Raw genomic sequence first — 18,417 nt, forward strand, 5'->3', positions numbered from 1 at the left:
CCAGTGACTGGCTGCCTACTAACTACCGAAACAATCAGGTGCACTGTACTCCTGGAGACCTCGCATCGGGACCCCGCATGACTGTATCACTTGAAGATGGATAAAATGAACTAAAGAAAAACTTGTTGATAATGAAACGGATGAAGCTTCAAACAGTGGGCTACATGAAATTGACATCTTCAGATAATAGAAAGATGGTTTCCACAATTTGGTCCAAGCTATGATCCACTTGCTTCACAACTTGGGCTCCACTGGATTGAGCTGTAGATCACTTTGTCTCCAAGCAAATCAACTTCCGATGCAATCCACGCTGGGAGGTAGGGCTCCCTTCCCATATTATTTAAAAAATGAATGAAAAAAAAAAATCATAAAGTCTGTAACACAAAATTTTGGGAACTATGATCCCAAACCGGCTGTTTGGCATGAGAAACATTGTGTGAATATTCCACGAAGTTCCCCAAATATTGAGCTATATCCGTTGACTACTGGAACAAATGTTCCATGCATTTGTCTTAATATTCATCGCAAATTCGTGGAACACTTACACAATGTTCCTCATACCATACAGTTTGTAAGAGGATGTTTGGCAACAGTAGTAGTTTATTACTGTCCCTTGAATGTGCTCCAGAGATTATGGTAGGTTTGTGTAATACTATAACACAATGTGTTATTAATCTGTCGGGATAAATTCATGGAACAGCGAGAAGCTGCCTCCCCTAGCAACCTCATATCATTTCATGCTAGAGATTCCAAATAGTTGGACATTTTCAGGGGCATTTGATTACCCCAAATCTCAAAAGAGAGGGTTTTATTTAACAAAAGTGATGGTTTTAACAATACATTTAAGAGCCATGGATTTAAAATCACAAATTCATGAATATTAAGTCAAGTGGAGAGAGAGCCTGGCTTGAGATCCATAAATTTCAAGTTGTAAGATCCACTTGAACTGCTCTTGAAGGGGGTCTTTTTAGACACACTTTTTCAGTATACAGGCAAACTAGCAAATCTACTTCCATCCTATTGTGGTTGGAAAATTTATTGTTAACATTCACTGTAAAAGTTTCTATTCATTGCTTTAGCTATCGTTGTGGCTCGCAGCAGCGATGCAATAAACAAACATATTTGCATGAGAAAAGGTTCAAACATTTTTAATATATTAAATTCAACTTGATTTTTATTTTTCTATCCAATATCATTCTTTTAGAATAGCGTAGAGATTGGATCTCGGTTGAGGGTTTCATCGATTTCTTTATTATTGTCAGATTCGATCGACCTGATATATTTAAATGTTGAAGATTTTATCTTTTTTTGTTATAGGAGATTCGATTCTGACCTCATGTCTAATGAACATGTATCAAATCTGACCCATGTTAAAATATTTACGTCACTGTTTTTTGCTAAAAAGAAGATATTGATGTCATTAAATTAGAGAAGAGTAGAGTTTTCCAGTGATAGATTAGATCCCAAGGCCCCAATTGAAACGCTTGCATGAAAGATAGAGACGAAATTGTCAATACTGCATAAGGTAGGTATGAATATGGAAAAGTTCCCTTTTTTAAAAAAAAAATTAGTTTTCGATGCGGGGAGAAGAGATTATCCGGTCGGTGGGGTTCACGGTCGTCCCTGGGATCTCTTAGGTGTTTTTGATCTTCTCTTTCCTCGAGAATCCCTGCAATTGGGGCTTTCTCTGAGACCTTTTTTCGCCTTGAGATCCCTTGAGTTAGGGGTTTTGTTGTTTTTCTGCCATGGCGTTACGTTGTCCTCCTTTAGAGACCATGTCCAATTTCCCTTCCGTCAATGGCGGAGTCTCCATCCTCGACGCCTCCAAGTCCTTCGCTAAAGTCAGTAGCGCCAGGGCGGCTCCCTCCGTCAAGAGGGATCGTTCCCATTGGAGGAATCTCGATTTCTTCTGCGCGAAGAGGGAATACACGAGATCCTTCAATCTGATTCCCACTCTGACGGAGGATGCGGGGACGGGAGGGAAGGGGGCCGGGTCCCTGCGCAGTGATTGGATTCGGTCTGGTTTGCCGGCGACGATTCAGTTTCCTGAGGCGCGGAAGACGGAGGAAGGGGAGGGCGATAAGCGGGATTTCCTGCAGGGAGGATGGGTCTATAGCAATTTCTCGGCGCCGGTTCAGTCGAGCGCGATGACGAGGACGAAGGACGAGGAGGACGATAAGCAGGATTACTATGTGAATATGGGATATGCCATTCGGACGTTGAGGGAGGAGCTTCGCGATGTTTTCTTTAAGGAGCCCACTTTCGATATATATAGGTGAAGTTTTTTGCCCCTTTTCTTTGTTTTTGATTTGTACCTTGGTCCCTTTTTAGGGTTCTTTATTCAGCAGAATTTTGCGTATTGATTTTTCTTACTCTGTACATGGTTTTGTTATCTGTGATTTCATCTCGAGAGGAATTTGGTGCTCTTCGGGGTCCCATTCCTTATTGCTTTTCTGGGGTTAAGTACGCTAATAATTGGATTTCGTTTGCTTCTGTGATCACTGTTTTCAGATGATTGAATAGCTATCGTATTGTTATAGTCAGTTTTCTGAAATTATGTTCCACCGTATCGTCATATTCTTTTGGCCTGTTCCTGTTATAGCTTTGCATAGATTAGAAGTGTGCAACGGCGATGGTAGGGTGCTATGCGGTTGAGCTTCAGAGATTTCTGTGCTGAGAAGGGCCTTTAGTGAAGATGTGGCCTCTGGGAGTTAGCATAGTTCTGCAAGGCTTAGTTACTAAAGCGGCCAGCTTTGTTGCTTTGCTTCCGATAGCTTAAGTACATAATTATATTATCACCTAGGCTGATCTATGCTGTTCTGGTGAACAATGGTACCTTTCTGTAGCTAGTTAGCAGGACATCATGATTGATGTTGGTGTCATAAAAGTTCTATTTACCTTTTGATGGAACAACTGTCGGCTATGTTGGTCACTTTTGCCATCTAGTCGATTATGCCAGCTACTCCGCTCAAGTATCTGCATATGAGTTCTGTTAGTTACGAAAGGAAGATGGTGCATGTTTGACGTTTCACTTCATTTAGACTATAACCCAAGCTGGCCTGATTGGATTATGTGAAGCCTTTTCTCTCTTTTTAGCGCTTTCAGCTGGTATGTCATATACTTTGATCGCCATTTCTTTTCCTTTTCCAGATCACGCCACCTTATCATTTTGTGTTATGCTTAGGTAGCAGTTCTAAACTGATAGCAGGAAATTTGGGCCACTATGGTCATGGTGTCAATAGATCGATATGAAATGTGCATATGTGGCAGAGGCGATTTGTTTGTCAGATATCAAGAACGTTGCCCTTCTGCTGCATAATGGCTCTGTTTCATTTCTCCCCAACCATTGGCCTTTATGCCTTTTAAGCTGCGAAATTTTAGCTGGAACCATTTTTCCTGATCATTTATTCCTCTTGTACACATGTATAGGGAGGACATCGTGTTCAAAGATCCTCTCAACACATTTGAGGGCATAAACAACTATAAAATGATCTTCAGGGCTCTACGCATGTATGGGAGGATATTCTTCAAGGCACTCTGGGTGGATATTTTGAGCATATGGCAGCCTGTTGAGAATGTGATAATGATCCGTTGGACTGTACATGGTGCACCTCGCGTCTTTTGGGACAGCCATGGCCGTTTTGATGCGACATCTGAGTACAAGCTTGACAGGAATGGTAAGATCTATGAGCACCGCGTTGACAATGTGGCATTCAACTCCCCTCCCAAGTTCAGAGTCTTAGCTGTAGAAGAGCTTATACAGACGCTGGGTTGCCCTTCTACTGCTCGGCCCACTTATTTTGAGTTCTCCCCTGAGGCAAATACCACAGATGAGCAGGTACATACGCGATCTGGTTTTCGCTTAGAGTTTTGCTGTGACGCTCCTAAAGAGTGATTTTAGTCCCAGTAGAGCTTCATACATGTTCAAGGACCCTGGGAGCGCTTCAAAAGAGCTTTCTTGTAGTATTAGTATTAATGTACAGTATCCTGTATAGGTATGCGACCTTTTCCTCCCTACAAATACATGTATGTTATAACAGCCAGCACATGTATGCATATGTATCTTTTCTACACTTTTAATATGGAGAGCTGAAGGAGAAAAAGGTAATTATTCATATTTACTCGGCAAAGATTTTCTTTTTGTCTACATGCTGTAGCCTGGAGAGGATGGTTGAAAATGATCGTATTGGTTGCAGGCATGGACACTGCAAGTGCCCATGAATGTTTTCTGCAAGTGCCCATGAATGTTTTCTGCTTAAACTTTCTTCAATCTCAGGAACTAGCGTGATCGAAGAAAATGGTCACTTCAGTGTGGTCCGGACCCTACCTATATGCCAACGAAGGCAAAGTTCGGAGCCTGGCATCTTGGCATCTCGACTGGTGTGGATACGCGTTTGAGTGGTGTTGGATGGGGCGGGCCCAACGTCCCCTTGGCTTCAAGTGGTCCTTGGGCGCCCTTGGAGCGTTACATCATACTTGTAATGCGCGAACCGCCATCATCTTCGGCGCGATGGGTGGGGTCTTTGATTAGGGAAGGTTGGACTTAGATGCCGATGAGAGATCCGGATTTTGCTGACAGATGCTGGGACCGGCATTTCCTTTATTTTATTTGAAGCTAGGAGATATCAAACCGTTTGTTTATGGGAGCGCCAACTGGTCAGGCAACTTGACGAGTAGACCTACTTTTCCTCTACTTGGGGCGATGCATTTGTTTTGTGCAGTTTCACCTTATAGATATAACCTTAAGCTTGATTTGATAAGAGGCATACGTGGAATAACAATTTTTATATGTGTGTTATTTTACTCATCAAAAGATTAATAACTTGAAGTATAACATGTCTTGTGAGAAATTCGTAATCATAAACATGTTAACATGTCTTTTAGTTCAAAGTATTTTTGAAATATAAAGTCAGGTGGTTCGGTTTTTTGTTTCTAACTGGTGACATTTTCAGTTTGGTGCTTTCTTTTGCCCCGAGGGCGTAGGATAGCCGGTCAGCCTGAGTGTTGCATTGGTGACACTTTTCAGTGTAAATGGTAGCATGGTTGACATTTGTGTTGAATGGTAGATTGTTTAACCACCCAGGCCTTGAAGCAGCTCTAAAGCTAGGGGAGAGAGGGTGACTTCGCCTCCCATGAACCGCCTCTTGTCACTTCTTTTCTGTCATATCTGCCATCCTACTAGTGTTGTCAAATTGGAATAAGTGGTGGTTACTTATACAAACAAATATATAAAAAATACTCTTGTACCATCATCTTTCAAAACACTTTTTTTATTTTCTTAATTCACCAATCCTTAAAAGGACCTTTGGAACTCCTGATGCCTTTGTGAGTATCACTCTTGCATCATGCTATCATGCTGATAGAGCTCCTTACACTCAGTAGCAGAGCTACTATGTGTTTGGCATGCGCCATTGTTCATGCCAGCTCTTGAAATCTTGCATTGTGATTAAGTTAGACCTAGGTTTAGGTAGATCCAGTCGCATGTGCTGCCCACACCAGACCTGAGTCAATGCCCTGCAACCACTCATTTTCCTAAACGAGAGATCAACTAGTGCCCATTTGCCTTCTCCCCTGCTTACAGTAGGCACCCGTTCCACCAACATAACAATGATATTGACATCAATGAAAGCGACTACTATGGGCCCAATTGACTACGACAACAAATGATCAAGATGATACTAATAAACAAAAGATGGCTTAAGTACTGGAAGATGATAAAGCCTAATCATCTGGTCCGCATTGCCTCCTATAAATAGCCACAAAAATGGCTTGGTTTCTGTAGTACAATCATGGGGTCGGGTTAATTTGGACATGAAACCTCTGTTTACATTTTTGGACTCTATCAACAGATTTGTGAGGTTGATCTCATGGACTTAGAAGTAAAACATTTCTATAACTTATCTTGACAATCAACAAATTTGTTCATATTGGGAGGTAATAGTTTTCCTCCCACGCCAATTGAAATGGCAGCAACCCGTAGGCTCAGGAACAAAAGAAAGAATACGTTGTTTCGTTCCAAGTATGATCTGATTGAAGCAATACATATGCAACTATGAGTTTTAGAACGAGATTACCTGAAAAGGTGTGTTTGACAACTTGAACATTACATCTTTTTGGATATTCATAGAGTATTGTATTCTAAAGAATTAGGGGCGAAGACAGGGGGTCGGCCAGCCCCTCAAATTTTGAGAAAACAAAATTTTATGGTTACAGTGTTTTGAAAAATTTTTGCTTGACCCTGTAAGATCTTGAAAGAATGCACTTCAGCTCCGGTAAAAGTTTCAACATAATAAACAAGCTCATTCCAAAAAAAAAAAAAAAAAAAAAATTCTTACTCCATCCCTATAAAGAATGCAGGGTCGTGTGAAAATGGGAGATGAAAGAGATGCTTTCACTTTGGCTCGATAGAGCACCAATTGCCATGTAAATGCACTTCAGTGTTTAACTTGAGATCGAGTTGTGTGCACTATCTTGTACATGTAACAAATATACACTTAAAAAAAAGGAGGAGGAGTATTTTAGGATATTTTTTTTTGTAAAAAAAATTTACTTTTTAACCTTTTAACTTCTCATAACGTCTTTTCATCCTTACAATATTCTATGCATATGGGTGTGCACATAACCTATTTAGATCAGATCTGGCAAACCAATACCAAAGGTGGAGCCACATGTGGGCTGATGCATTATGTCTCCACACCACAGCACTTGTTCCATCAACCTACAAATTCTTTTATTTTACATATTGACACCTTCATTTTTTTTCATCTTTTTACATGTTAATACCTTGAACGATCTAAAATTGTTTAAATTAAAGGAGTTTACCCCAAAATTTCAATCTCCACCGCTGCCAATACTGCCGTTGCTGCATAATTTTTCTTATATATATATATATATATATGCCACTGTTGGTGGTTGCATGATGGCGACGCCTGCGTCGACGACAGCGCCGCGGCAAAAACGATCTTGGCTCTTCGCGTCATGCCGGCTCCTTAGAGATTCATCTTCCTTCGACCGGAGACATGCTGGTTGTGGTTGTGGCATGCGTTGTATGGATGAGTCCGTGAGAATTGGTAGAGAACTCGCCGTTGGCCATCATCAGGTAGAGGAACGACCTGGGAACATCAGGGGTGTCGATGGGCACCACCCCCTCCAGCATCTTCACCACCTTCCCCATCGTAGGTCTGGTGCTGGCGTTCTCCTGTAAGCACCAGAAGGCAACTCGAAGGCACCTCATCAGTTCATCTGCGTCCACATCCCCTTCCAGCCTCGGGTCCGCCGTCGCTTCTGGTGTGCCATTCTTCATTTGCTGTTTCAAACCGGAGACAATTATAAATGGCCACTTTTAAAACGAAGAATCACTTGATTTCATCCTGTTTTTAACACCTTCTCGTCACAACGAATTCTAGAAACTAGAAGTGAAAGGAGAAGACTACCTCATAGGCCCAGATCGGATAGTAGAAGTCGTCTGGATCGGAAGCTGAGTTTTTCGTTCGGCGACCACCGACGAGGTCCAAAAGCAGCATCCCGAAGCTATAGACGTCGACTTTCACGGTGATGGGCCTGTGCTTCAACCATTCAGGAGCCAAGTAACCCCTGGTTCCCCTGACGGAGATCGTCGGATTCTCCCCACCTGCCACCAACTTGGCCAGCCCGAAATCCGACACCTTCGCCCGGAAACTGCCGTCGAGCAGCACGTTGCCGGGCTTGATGTCGCAGTGGATGATGAAGTTTCGGCACTGTTCATGGCAGTAAGCGATGCCTTTCGCCGTCGACATGGCGATTTCGAATCTCGTCTTCCAGCGCAGGCGCTTTGCTTTGTCGTCTTCCCTAGTGAAGAGCCACTGGTCGAGGGAGCCATTCTCCATGAACTCGTAGACGAGAATCCTGTTTGCAGACAGGTGTGCAGGTGAGAGAAGATGGACTGCAGCCATGTACGTGTTCACAACATTTATGGTAATCCATCTTAGAAATCAAATTTCTAAAGATTTAAATCTCTTTCAAATTTTCGTAAATTAATTCTTCATGTAACTTCTGCTTAGTTGGATCATGTAAGCATGAAAGATTTTGCGGTTGAAAGATTTTTGAAAGTTCAAGAAAAGTTTCCTTTCAACAGTTTTCGGCTAATTCATCTGATTATATATAGAGTTTAAAGACATGGATAGACCTATCTTTCCATTAGTTTATTCTAACGTAGTCATAAGACTTTACAAGAATGAAAAATTTGACTCATTGGTTTTTTCCTCTCGGAATTTAGCAAGACATAAAACCTTGTCTGCAGATTCAAGTAATTGGTTCAAGATTGAAGTCACATGAGATCCGGTCTACATAGCATTTGAATTTTGAAAACATTTCAAACGCTGGCATTAACTTTTCTGCAATTATGCACGTGACACCTCGAACAATTACATCCATTTTTTACACAATTTAACTGAATGAATTTTTGTGACATAGAAAGCATTTTTTTCCGGAGTTATTATTTACTTTGAGACCTTCTGAATTTCATGTCCAATTTAGGACATACGAAAATTCATCTGCTCCTCACAGTCATCGATAACGGTTGAAGTCAAATGTGTTCTTTTGTTGCTTTAACCTTTGAGAAAAGGAAAGAAAATTCTCTCCTTTGCACCTCCTGATATCTATTTCAAAGCAGTTTGTATCAATTTCCAATGTGACCACTCAATAAGAATAACAGAGAATGTCACTTTTTGATGATATTTCTGCTACAAAGAATAAGAAAAGAAGGCAAAGTGAAATCTGCTAGGACTGAAAACCTTCTATCATTATTTAAGTAATGAATTTTTAGTAGAACGGTTCAGATTTCAATTCAGTCTGGAAGACGTTCGTTTCGTCTAAAGATTATATGCAAAGGTTTGAAAGAAATCTGAACCTGTGTGCTCCTTCCGAGCAGAAGCCGTGGAGACGGACCAAGTTGGTGTGATTCATGGCGCCGATGGTGAAAACCTCCGCCTCGAAGTTCCTCTGCCCATGAGACAGCCGCTCGTCCAGCTGCTTCACAGCCACCTCGGTCCCGTCCTGTAACTTTCCCTTGTAAATATAACTGAACCCACCTGCATTCATATCCACACCATCAAAACCGACCGCATCAGGTTTAGTTTCTCCAATTGAACAACAAAATTAAGTTTGATTACATGAAAAATTGTTCTTTTCGCACCAGTAGAAGTTCTAAAAAGCAACGGTTTAGGTTTAGATTATGTTTGGATGACACCTTAAGAAAATGTTGAGAGCATTTGGATGACAATTTAAAACGATTTTTTTTTTTTTTACCATCAATGATCAAACAATGGAAACGAGGATTCAATGGTTCCCAAACTAAGAGCACTCTCTTTTGGCTGATAAGAGTACGATCAGAAAGCAAACTCCTCACCTCTGGCTATCTGCTGTGAGAAACCTGAAGTGGCCTCATGCAACTCCGCAAACGAGAAGCTCACCGGCATGCCGGGAACTGTTGTAAGGCTCCCTTCTCCCCCCTCATCCTTTCCTTCAATTCTTCTCCTCTTCTGATTCACCAAAAGGTAAAGAAGCAGAGACAGCGGCAACGTCAGAGGTACCAGCCAGTTGATGGGGTCGTTCTCCACTAGCTCTTCGGAGTGACTGGAGTCCGTCTCCAATGGCTGGGACGGGTGGGACTGCTCGGCCTCCTTCACCTTCACGTACAACTCCACCGACGGCTCGGGAAATCCGCCGAACTCCAGCGCCCTCAGCGTCCAGCAGCGGGACGCCTTCCACGCCGGCGAGTAGAGCGACGCAACGCACCTGCAATCCGCCTTGCACAGCTCCCCGCAATCCTTTCCCCTCGTCACGTTGCTATGTTTCGCTATCGTCGACCCCCCGACGAAGTAGTTCGTCTTCTCGAGCTTCGCCATGACGTATCCTTCTCCTCCCCGGCAGCCGGCTTCGACCGTTACGTTTCTCCTGCAGTCGCCGTCGGCGGCCAGCGAGTACCCTGGCGGGCAGCTGCATTGGCCCTTCTTTTGCCCGGCGTGTAGGCTGCATATCCCGTTGCCGCAAACTCCGGGGGCCGCGCACGGGGTCGAACCCGTCGCCCACTCGCGCACCCACAGCCGAGAGCTGACGTCAAAGCGAGAAAGTACGAGCCTTCCGTCGTCCTCGAGCTTGAGTTGCAGGGTTTCTCCGAACTTCTGGCCGGGCGTCTCAAAGTCCATTCGGCTCCGGAAGATGTAGGTAACTGCGCCGGCTGCTCCTCCGCACGTCATCACGAAGCTGCCGCCGGTAGTCAAGAAGGTGGACGCGCTACCGCCGCGGCAGCTCTCTAGGGCGGGTCCCCACCAGTAGGTGAAGTTGGAGGCTTTGGCGCGGACGTAAGTGAGGGCGAGGCGGACGGTGCAGCCGCTCCGGACGAAGGCTAGCCTGTGGTAGTTGCCGAGGGCGTTCGGGACGGTGGTGAGCTCTGCTTTCTCGGTCAGCTTTTGACTGAACTGCAGGGCGACGGTGGGGTGGCCGAAGCTCTCCCAGGGCCAGGGCGTGACGTCCCACATGGCGTAGACAACGAGGTTGCCCCAATCGCTCAACCTGCCAAAAATCGCTCCCGAATTGCTAGTGTTGGTCTCCCAGACGGTGGCGCCGTTGCCGTCCGTCAGCCGGAGGTTGCCGGAAACTTCGAACCGCAGGGTGGCGTTTTTGCCGACCATCGCGACCTTGGAGCCTCTATGATTGAGATGAGTCAGTGGACAATTTCAAGACGTTGCGCATATTTCGAACAGAAACCAAAAACATTTCAGAGCTAGAAAGGTGTCGAAAATGCATAATCTATCAATCCTTCTCGAGCGAAAAAAAGTGAAAGATTGATTTGATAAAGTTTCCCGTTCTCATTTTGAACATCTTTAATTCCTCTAGATCATCTCGTCCTCTCGTCCCATCCTCAGGGTTACGTGAAGAAGACATGAAATTAACCTGCAAGGTCTGAGAGAGTTAGACTCACCTCTTGGCGACCCAGATGGTGTTCCGAACCCCCGGACTCATCTCGTCCCAGATTGCCAAATAATACTTGCAGGAATAGCTAGCAGGGAGAAACCCGAAGCTGAAGAAGCCACTGCAGGAATTCCACGGCCTACTTCCGGGCTTCATGTGGAAGCCCCTGGAAAATTCGCAGCCCTTACACCTCCAATATTGTTGAAGAAGAATACTTGCGATCACGATCCGCACCATGGTAGCCATGAGAGCTGCAGTTCTTCGCCTCATCTTTTCCCTGATTAATTTTGAGGTTCTAAGGCCTCTTTTCATATAGGGTAGCCATGAGAGGTGCAGTTCTTGGCCTCATATCCTCCCTGATCATCTTTTCCCTGATTAAAGTGATGCCCCTACATATGAAATGAAATATCTGTGAAAATTATGGAGAAATTTATATGTAATAAATGATGATATCCATATATGGTTTTGGTGTGATTTTTGCGATTTTTTCTGGAAATACTACCAACCTGATCTATGGGGGGCGGCAGGCTAAAGGATCCATGAACAACATGGAGTCTGGATTGGGAGGCACCATTGAAATGTATTAACTCAGAGCCTTGAAGTTGAAAGAGGGGTTCAAGATTCGTTTGTGTTGCTGGTAGAAGCCAATGGGGTTACTTAATGACACCCTCATTTAACCAAATGGTTTGCGAAAACTAAGTCTTAAAATGAGTTGTGCAAACTTAGTTCTATTCATGTGACATACTAAAAACCAAGTTCTTTTGTGACTACTATCCACGATCTTAGGGTTTTCACTCCTTTTAGAAAAACCTAGGTTTTGTCGTTTTGTCCAAATTAGATTTTTTTTTTCCAAATTCAATTTTTGATGTCATTCAAACGGGGGTGAAGCCAGAATTTTTTTCAGGGGTGGGCCAAACAGTCGTTCGACTAGGCCAAACAATCGTTCAACTGGGCCAAACTAAATAAGAATACAAAAAATACATTAGACAATTAAAGATTTTCAAAATTTTTGATGTAATTTTTTTTTTAGTTAGTTAGGATAGGGCCACAGCCTAGGCGACTCTCCCTCCCTCCGCCGGTGCATCTAAACACTCCAAAAAGAGGCAGATCCAACATTGGCTAATATGTTTCTAACCCTAAGTAATAGAACCAAAGTCGAAGGGGTCCGCAACCCTTTCATGGTTTACGTGACCACAACAATTTTTTTGGCCAGTGGCTCCAATAACTCTATACTTGTTTTTAAAACTAGAATACTTATTATAATTTAAAATTTGTCCCTTTAAAAGTTTTGAAAAATATTATTTGACTCCTGTAAAAATAATTTTGAAACACATGGTTAGACCCCGTAAAAAATGTTCTACACAAGGCTGGAGCCTGATCCCCTAGACCTGGATCCAAATTCCTTTATAATTTTTTGGACTAAATCCAAAGCATCCTAAACTGAATCTGATTCAATTGACTGCTGCAACCTCATCCATGCATGCCGTTGCCCGAGGAAGTCCGTCCCTCCTTAACCGGATCTAGATATTTGGCCGCACCAGGGACCCGATCATTAATTTCGGAGAATCGCCAATCTCGAAAAAAAATCAAATAAAATCTTGCGTGATTCTATCGATTGATTCTAAAGCATTGAAAGGAAAAAAACAAAAAAAATCAAAAGCAGTATCCTTTTCGGAATCATCGAATTTCGCTTTCCACCAGAATCTAAAACCTCGGACGCCGTTAAATATGAACCGAAGCAGCTTTGGACTGGTTCGACAACGACCTAACGGTTTCATGTCTGCCCAATCCTTAATTAGGCAACATGGTTCTTCCTCACACACACATATATATATATATATATATACTTGTACACATACACACATACTATCTTTCTATTTCTCTCTTTCATACATACACATGCATATATGTGCACTCACACGTACACACACATACAAAAGCCAGGTTGAACCAATACTGCTGCACAATCCACACAATCTTGCGATCTTCAACTTACCTAATTTGAAACTTCTCCCTCCATGTGGATGATATTGTTTGTTGCGGCCTATGCCACCCACCATTTGCACTAGTGTAGTATGTTGTTAGCTTAGGCCTAACAACAAAAGTAGGGATACTCACAAAATGTTGTTGAATAAATATGCCGTAACGGGGAAGTTGTGCCTCTTCCTTCCCTTACAAGAAAGAGAGAGAGAGAGAGAGAGAAAATCTCGGATCTAGAAAGTCTAGCATTGTCTCAATGTTTGGAAATTTTCGGAATTTTCATTTTCCGAGGGACAATTGGAGGCTTTTTATGGTAGTTTCCAATGTGTGTTATTGAAGTACATTTGCGCGGCAGTTTCTGCACTACTCGAATGCATGCATTTACAGCAGCTGTATGTTGTTTCGCGTGCTTTCCGCACTACTGGAGTCGAATGCATGCATTTACACTACCAGTATGTTGTTTCCCACACTTTTCCCATGCTATTTCGCGCGCTTTCCCCACCACTTGAATGCATTTGCATTATTAGTATGTTGTTACGTGCGCTGTTCACGTTGTTTGGATAGAGTACTCACAGAGTATTCTTACAGCCAAACGACACTAACTTCATAATGTGTTCTACCACTTCGAACAATGTAGAAAGAAGCACCCAACAAGATTATTTCCCAGATCTCATCTCCTAATCGCATCTTCTCTTGCCTCCTCACTTTGTTTTCCCTTTTTTCCTTTTATGTAGTGATCATAATGGTGTTAATGGTTGCTAGCTTTTTCCTCTGTTTATCCAGAGATCCTAAGGAACATAGCATTTTTCCATTTGATTCTCTTTTTTGTTTCAGCAGGGTACAAAAAATTAATTGCAAGATAGCTACGGTGGCTATTCAAATTGTGACCTGGGATAAGGGGGCCAAGAGGGGAGTTTCTGGGCCTCATCACTCTTACAGCTAACAGCAGTGAATGGAAAGATTTGGTTGAGGTGAGGGTAAAGTCATTGCTGGCGGCTTCCTGCTCTCTTCATCCTGTGGAAGCTAGCTACAGCAAGATATCTGGATATTCCTAGACATACACTGCATTAAGTCTATATAGCCTCTAGCTAGGTAGTTGCAACTCTTGCTATATATGGTTAATCTTTGCATGCTATCTACTATACATGTTACATGGATTGAATTGACCTGCAACACTCATTAGATTCTATGTTTCATCAAGATATCTGGTTCGCCTCAGATAGTAAAAAGGTTGAGCGCAGTAGAAAATGTTGCTTAGTTGGCTCAGATATTTAATTACTTCTAATTAGTTCACTTGACTGGAATGGCAGATTAATTTAGTTGACACTATTATTGCAAATGAATATTGAAGAAAAATCAATTTCACTTGCTTCAGTGAATCACTTGCTTTCACAATGAGGCCTCAGCCACCATAATGATAGTGGTGAAAGAGGTGCATAACTTTAAGCATTTACATGTTATCCCCAACCCTCGCAAATTTAGCATGTTTATTTTGCTTATTACGGATCTCTTGCCATAGTCATTTGACTCTTGCTTTGTTTGATGATATATTTTGCTTGTTACGGATCTATTGATACGGTCATTCGACTCTTGCTTTGTTTGATGATATATTTTGCTTGTTATGGATCTATTGCTATAGTCATCTGATTCTTGCTTTGTTTGACGATATATTTGCTTGTTACGGATCTATTTCTATAGTCATCTGATTCTTGCTTTGTTTGATGATATATTTTGCTTGTTACGAATCTATTGCTATAGTCATTTGACTGTTGCTTTGTTTGATGATATTTACTGTTGCTGACTTTTGCAACATTATCTGTGCCAACACATTTATTTTCCCTAATCTTCTTCTTAGTACTAACAAAAATTCTTGCAGCTTTTAGAATCTTCTGGTTTACATCCTCCTTCAAACGGGAGTGAAAACCAGAAAATCCAAGTGTGGCTCTTAGAATCTCAAACAAATATGAGGAGAGAGCCTTAATAAATATATCAACAAAACTGGCTGAGACGGGATCCATCGAAATGGTACTTGGCCTCTTTGGTGGATCTACTAATGTTGGGTTGCTTTTTTAGTTGCATATGAATTCACTGATATCATCTACTTGAGAGTTGAAAATGCAAAAGGGCAACTGAGGAAAAGATTTTTCACAATGTTAATTTCCAGACTGATATGCTTTGTTTTCCATATACCATTTTTTTTTCATGTTTTTTTTGGTGTGGGTATTTAAAAAAAAAAAACAAGTTATTTTTTTTTCAGTTTTATTTGGCTTACCTATTTTTGACATCGTTATCGCATATTTAGTGTGATATATTAAGATTTCATATTTGAAGCTTTAGAACTTCTATTCTTATTCCAAAAGCATATTCCTTTTTAGCATCCTCAAAAAATAGTAAAAAATATTCTAGGTAGATGAGTGCGACAGACTCCAAATGCTCGAACCAAGAAAGGGTGTTCATGCTCAAAGAGAATACCAAAGAGGAACATTAGATGAAAAATTAACCTCCTTAAAATTGTACATTAAGAACTATATATCGACCTTGAGTGGTTTGGTTGCACCATGACAGTATGCAAACAGATAAAAGTACGTAGCTGATTTTGTTCGCTAGTTATTTAGCTTTGAGGTTGTAGTGGAATATGTCATTTAATGCTAAAAGAATATGCAAGTTATTTAGAAAAATATTTGGATAAACTACCCATCAAAATTGACTCTGCTCAATTGAAACCAACTGCTTTAAACCGGAATTTGATATCTGCTGACTCTTGGGTGAAACACAAGACAAAGAACCATCTATTACATAGCAATAAATTTGCATGTTTATAAATAAAACAAGTAGAATGATGAGTTACATTTACCTTCTTAGGACCTAAAATGGCTTGTCCCTACGATACATCAGCTGTTCACTTTGAATGTCCGTAAACTAGTTTATCTTTTCAATACAAAATGGAAACTAACACGATGAGTTCTGCAAAATTGCGCAATCGGTGGGTGAGGCGGCTTACACTTAAAGGGTTTATAAGTACAAACCCAAGTTACAGGATGTACTGTACGTCCACTCAGTGCAAAGCAGGACAGAATGTTGGAGGCATAAAAGTATGGCCTTGGAGGTTTTACGAAGAAGGTGGTTTTCCCTAAATAAACATTAAAAAATATTTCAACGTGTGGTATATATATACATGATATATATATATGTGCCAAACGATCTAGCAAGAGGATTTTGCAGGAAACCATTAATTCGTTTCTTCAGCAAAAAGGTTCATGAAGTGTTGGGAAGAAAATAAAATAGAAAAGAGAAAAGAGTTTAACCATGAGCATTTGTTCAACCACAGAAAAGGCTACCATCAACTTTAAAATTCATAGCTCCTCTAGCCTTTCAAAAGGAATGCTTATGCCCCTAATAAAAGGAGCTATTAACAATGGACATTGCACGCAATGGTAACTCTTATTTGATTAACTTCCATAGAATTTGGTAACTGCTACATCTGTTTCCTCCATTTGGATACGCCCATTATCACAGCAGCGACATTCATGCCTTCATTAATGCTACGTTGAGAGTCGCCCTAATTCTCAAAGTCATTTTCGTTCCATGCAGCTTTGGGTTTTCCTTTCAAATTCGTTCGTAAAAGAACAACAGTGAATTTTAATCCAGATACAATTTCAGATTTATTTTCATGTTCATACAGGAGATGCATTAGGATTACATGGATATTCTCGTAGAGAGTATTTTACATTTACAGGCCTAAAACTTTTTTATAATTCTGAAAAAGAGCCTACGTTTTACAGCTTTCTAAATAGACCACTCTTTCACGAAAACTGCCAATTAAGGTCTTGAAGGGAAACGGGCTATTATGCTAAGCTGTCAACAGAATCTGTGTGCTAGAGGCTAAAAATGACAAACAAAAATATTCCCCTTCATAAGGGCAAAATTGACATTCGAAAATGATTTCTTATGAAAAAGATGAAAATGCCCCTCTGGTGGTGAAATGGAGGAAAATGGGTTCTTGTGTTAGGGCACCCAACATCGACACCGGAACTTCTATTAATTTGAAAAAATAGAAAAAGTTAACTGCAATTTTTTTTTTTTCAAGATTTACCTCTGTCATTAGATTACACTTTTACTTGCGTTTTCCGCGTTCAAGGCCCCTACTTAGTTTTTTTATGAAAAATGTGGCTCCTTTAGGAAAATCACTAAAGTGGTTTTTTTTTTTTTTTTTTTTTCAAAATTAGGGGCAACCTGTATAGGAGAGGCGATATGATCACAAGGAAAAATACAAGTCAACCTAAAAAATGAAAAAAAAAAACACAAAAAAAGAACACGTTTTTTTTTTAGTGTTGTTTTATTTTAGGCATGTTTTTTAATGTCAAGCTTCTCGTTTACATTCTCAATTTTTATTTGTTGCTTATCTACTTATTTTTTTGGTGTTGTTTTACTAGTTTCTCCTTTATTCTAGGTTCCTAGTTTTTAGGATTTTCTTAAATTTTATAAAAAAAAATTATTCATATTTCTTCTCTTTTCTCGCCGTATTGCATCAAAGAAAAAAAAAACTGCCAAAGACCATATTCGTAACTATGGTTATGGTTACGAAGTATCACAACTCTCATGTCGGCATGAAGGCAAAGTATAAAACCCTGAAAGTCATTTTCTAGTTTATTCCCGTAATGCTTTTCTTAGCATGGTTTTTTATTCTTTTGCTTATTTTTATATCTGGGATTCTCTAGAAAAGAAGCAAACTGTAACTTCATAATTCGCTACCCAATTGGATCCTGTCCATATGTTTTGGAAAACGATTTGAATTCAGAAAATGATTTTTGACCAGTAGTTGTGAGATCGATCATGACAGCACGTGGACAGCTTATGATATGCTGTAAGGGAACTCTATTGGCGCAAGTTCATTTCAAAGTGTACTGGATATGCCCAACATTCATGAGAAGTCGCCTAAAAATCAGGCTGGGATGCTCTGTTCACGTGTCCCACACTGCACGACACATTTGACAGAACACATTCAGCTTCCCACTTGAACATATTAGATCCCACATGCTTTTCCTCCTTTTGATGTAACGATTATTAGTTCACTTATGCCAAAATAGAAGATGGAGTCTTTTCAATTGCAAACACAAGAGCAGATCCTCAACTGCAAATACAAGAGCAGATCTAGCATTTATCTTTGAAACTTTGTTAGTAGCGCACCTTTAGACAAGAGATATGTAAGAATATATACAGAACCTCAGAATGATATGCAGTTCCTGCTGATGGTACATAATAGATGTCAAATCCGATAAGTACGAGTTTGCTAATGAAATGGACATGATTTATAAGCTCTAATGAAACATGCGACCATATGATATTTGCAAGTATATATACAATGTATATATATTTATTTTATTTAACTGACCTGGACTCAAACCAACTTCTCTCAACGAGTCCTTTTCCAACGCATTGATTTTGACAACTCAAAATGGGGAAAGAAACAAGTAATGAGCAGGGTGC

The 18,417-nt window shown here is 41.0% G+C and overlaps 2 protein-coding genes across 4 annotated transcripts; one reads left to right on the forward strand and one right to left on the reverse strand.

Annotated features, from left to right (window-relative positions):
* Window positions 1–1,589: 1,589 nt before the first annotated feature.
* Window positions 1,590–4,728, forward strand: LOC116267303 (uncharacterized). Of its 3 annotated transcripts, none has more exons than XM_031648977.2 (3): window positions 1,590–2,275; window positions 3,430–3,838; window positions 4,277–4,728. In XM_031648977.2, the coding sequence occupies exons 1-3, from the start codon at window positions 1,746–1,748 to the stop codon at window positions 4,286–4,288; spliced, it is 951 nt and encodes a 316-aa protein (XP_031504837.1). In that variant the 5' UTR covers window positions 1,590–1,745; the 3' UTR covers window positions 4,289–4,728. The 3 variants fall into 3 exon arrangements, with proteins under 3 accessions (XP_031504837.1, XP_031504836.1, XP_031504835.1); XM_031648976.2 differs by lacking the exon at window positions 4,277–4,728 and adding an exon at window positions 3,996–4,115; XM_031648975.2 differs by lacking the exon at window positions 4,277–4,728 and having other exon boundaries at window positions 3,430–4,115.
* A 2,131-nt stretch (window positions 4,729–6,859) lies between these two features.
* LOC116267073 (G-type lectin S-receptor-like serine/threonine-protein kinase At5g24080) lies at window positions 6,860–11,220 on the reverse strand. The gene is made up of 5 exons (XM_031648633.2): window positions 10,961–11,220; window positions 9,386–10,686; window positions 8,888–9,068; window positions 7,434–7,884; window positions 6,860–7,306 (listed from the first exon to the last, which is right to left on the reverse strand). The coding sequence occupies exons 1-5, from the start codon at window positions 11,218–11,220 to the stop codon at window positions 6,998–7,000; spliced, it is 2,502 nt and encodes an 833-aa protein (XP_031504493.1). The 3' UTR covers window positions 6,860–6,997.
* Window positions 11,221–18,417: the final 7,197 nt, after the last annotated feature.

The sequence above is a fragment of the Nymphaea colorata genome, chromosome 13, assembly GCF_008831285.2.
Source record: "Nymphaea colorata isolate Beijing-Zhang1983 chromosome 13, ASM883128v2, whole genome shotgun sequence".
Taxonomy (NCBI): domain Eukaryota; kingdom Viridiplantae; phylum Streptophyta; class Magnoliopsida; order Nymphaeales; family Nymphaeaceae; genus Nymphaea; species Nymphaea colorata.

Excerpts from the sequence above, each read along its gene's own strand:
- LOC116267303 (XM_031648975.2), top strand. The coding sequence starts at position 1,746 with ATGGCGTTACGTTGTCCTCCTTTAGAGACCATGTCCAATTTCCCTTCC. Across the intron at positions 2,276-3,429 it reads CCCACTTTCGATATATATAG|GGAGGACATCGTGTTCAAAG; the intron begins GTGAAGTTTTTT and ends ACACATGTATAG.
- LOC116267073 (XM_031648633.2), bottom strand. The coding sequence starts at position 11,220 with ATGAGGCGAAGAACTGCAGCTCTCATGGCTACCATGGTGCGGATCGTG. Across the intron at positions 9,069-9,385 it reads CTCACAGCAGATAGCCAGAG|GTGGGTTCAGTTATATTTAC; the intron begins GTGAGGAGTTTG and ends ATATGAATGCAG. Across the intron at positions 7,307-7,433 it reads ATCCGATCTGGGCCTATGAG|CAAATGAAGAATGGCACACC; the intron begins GTAGTCTTCTCC and ends GGTTTGAAACAG.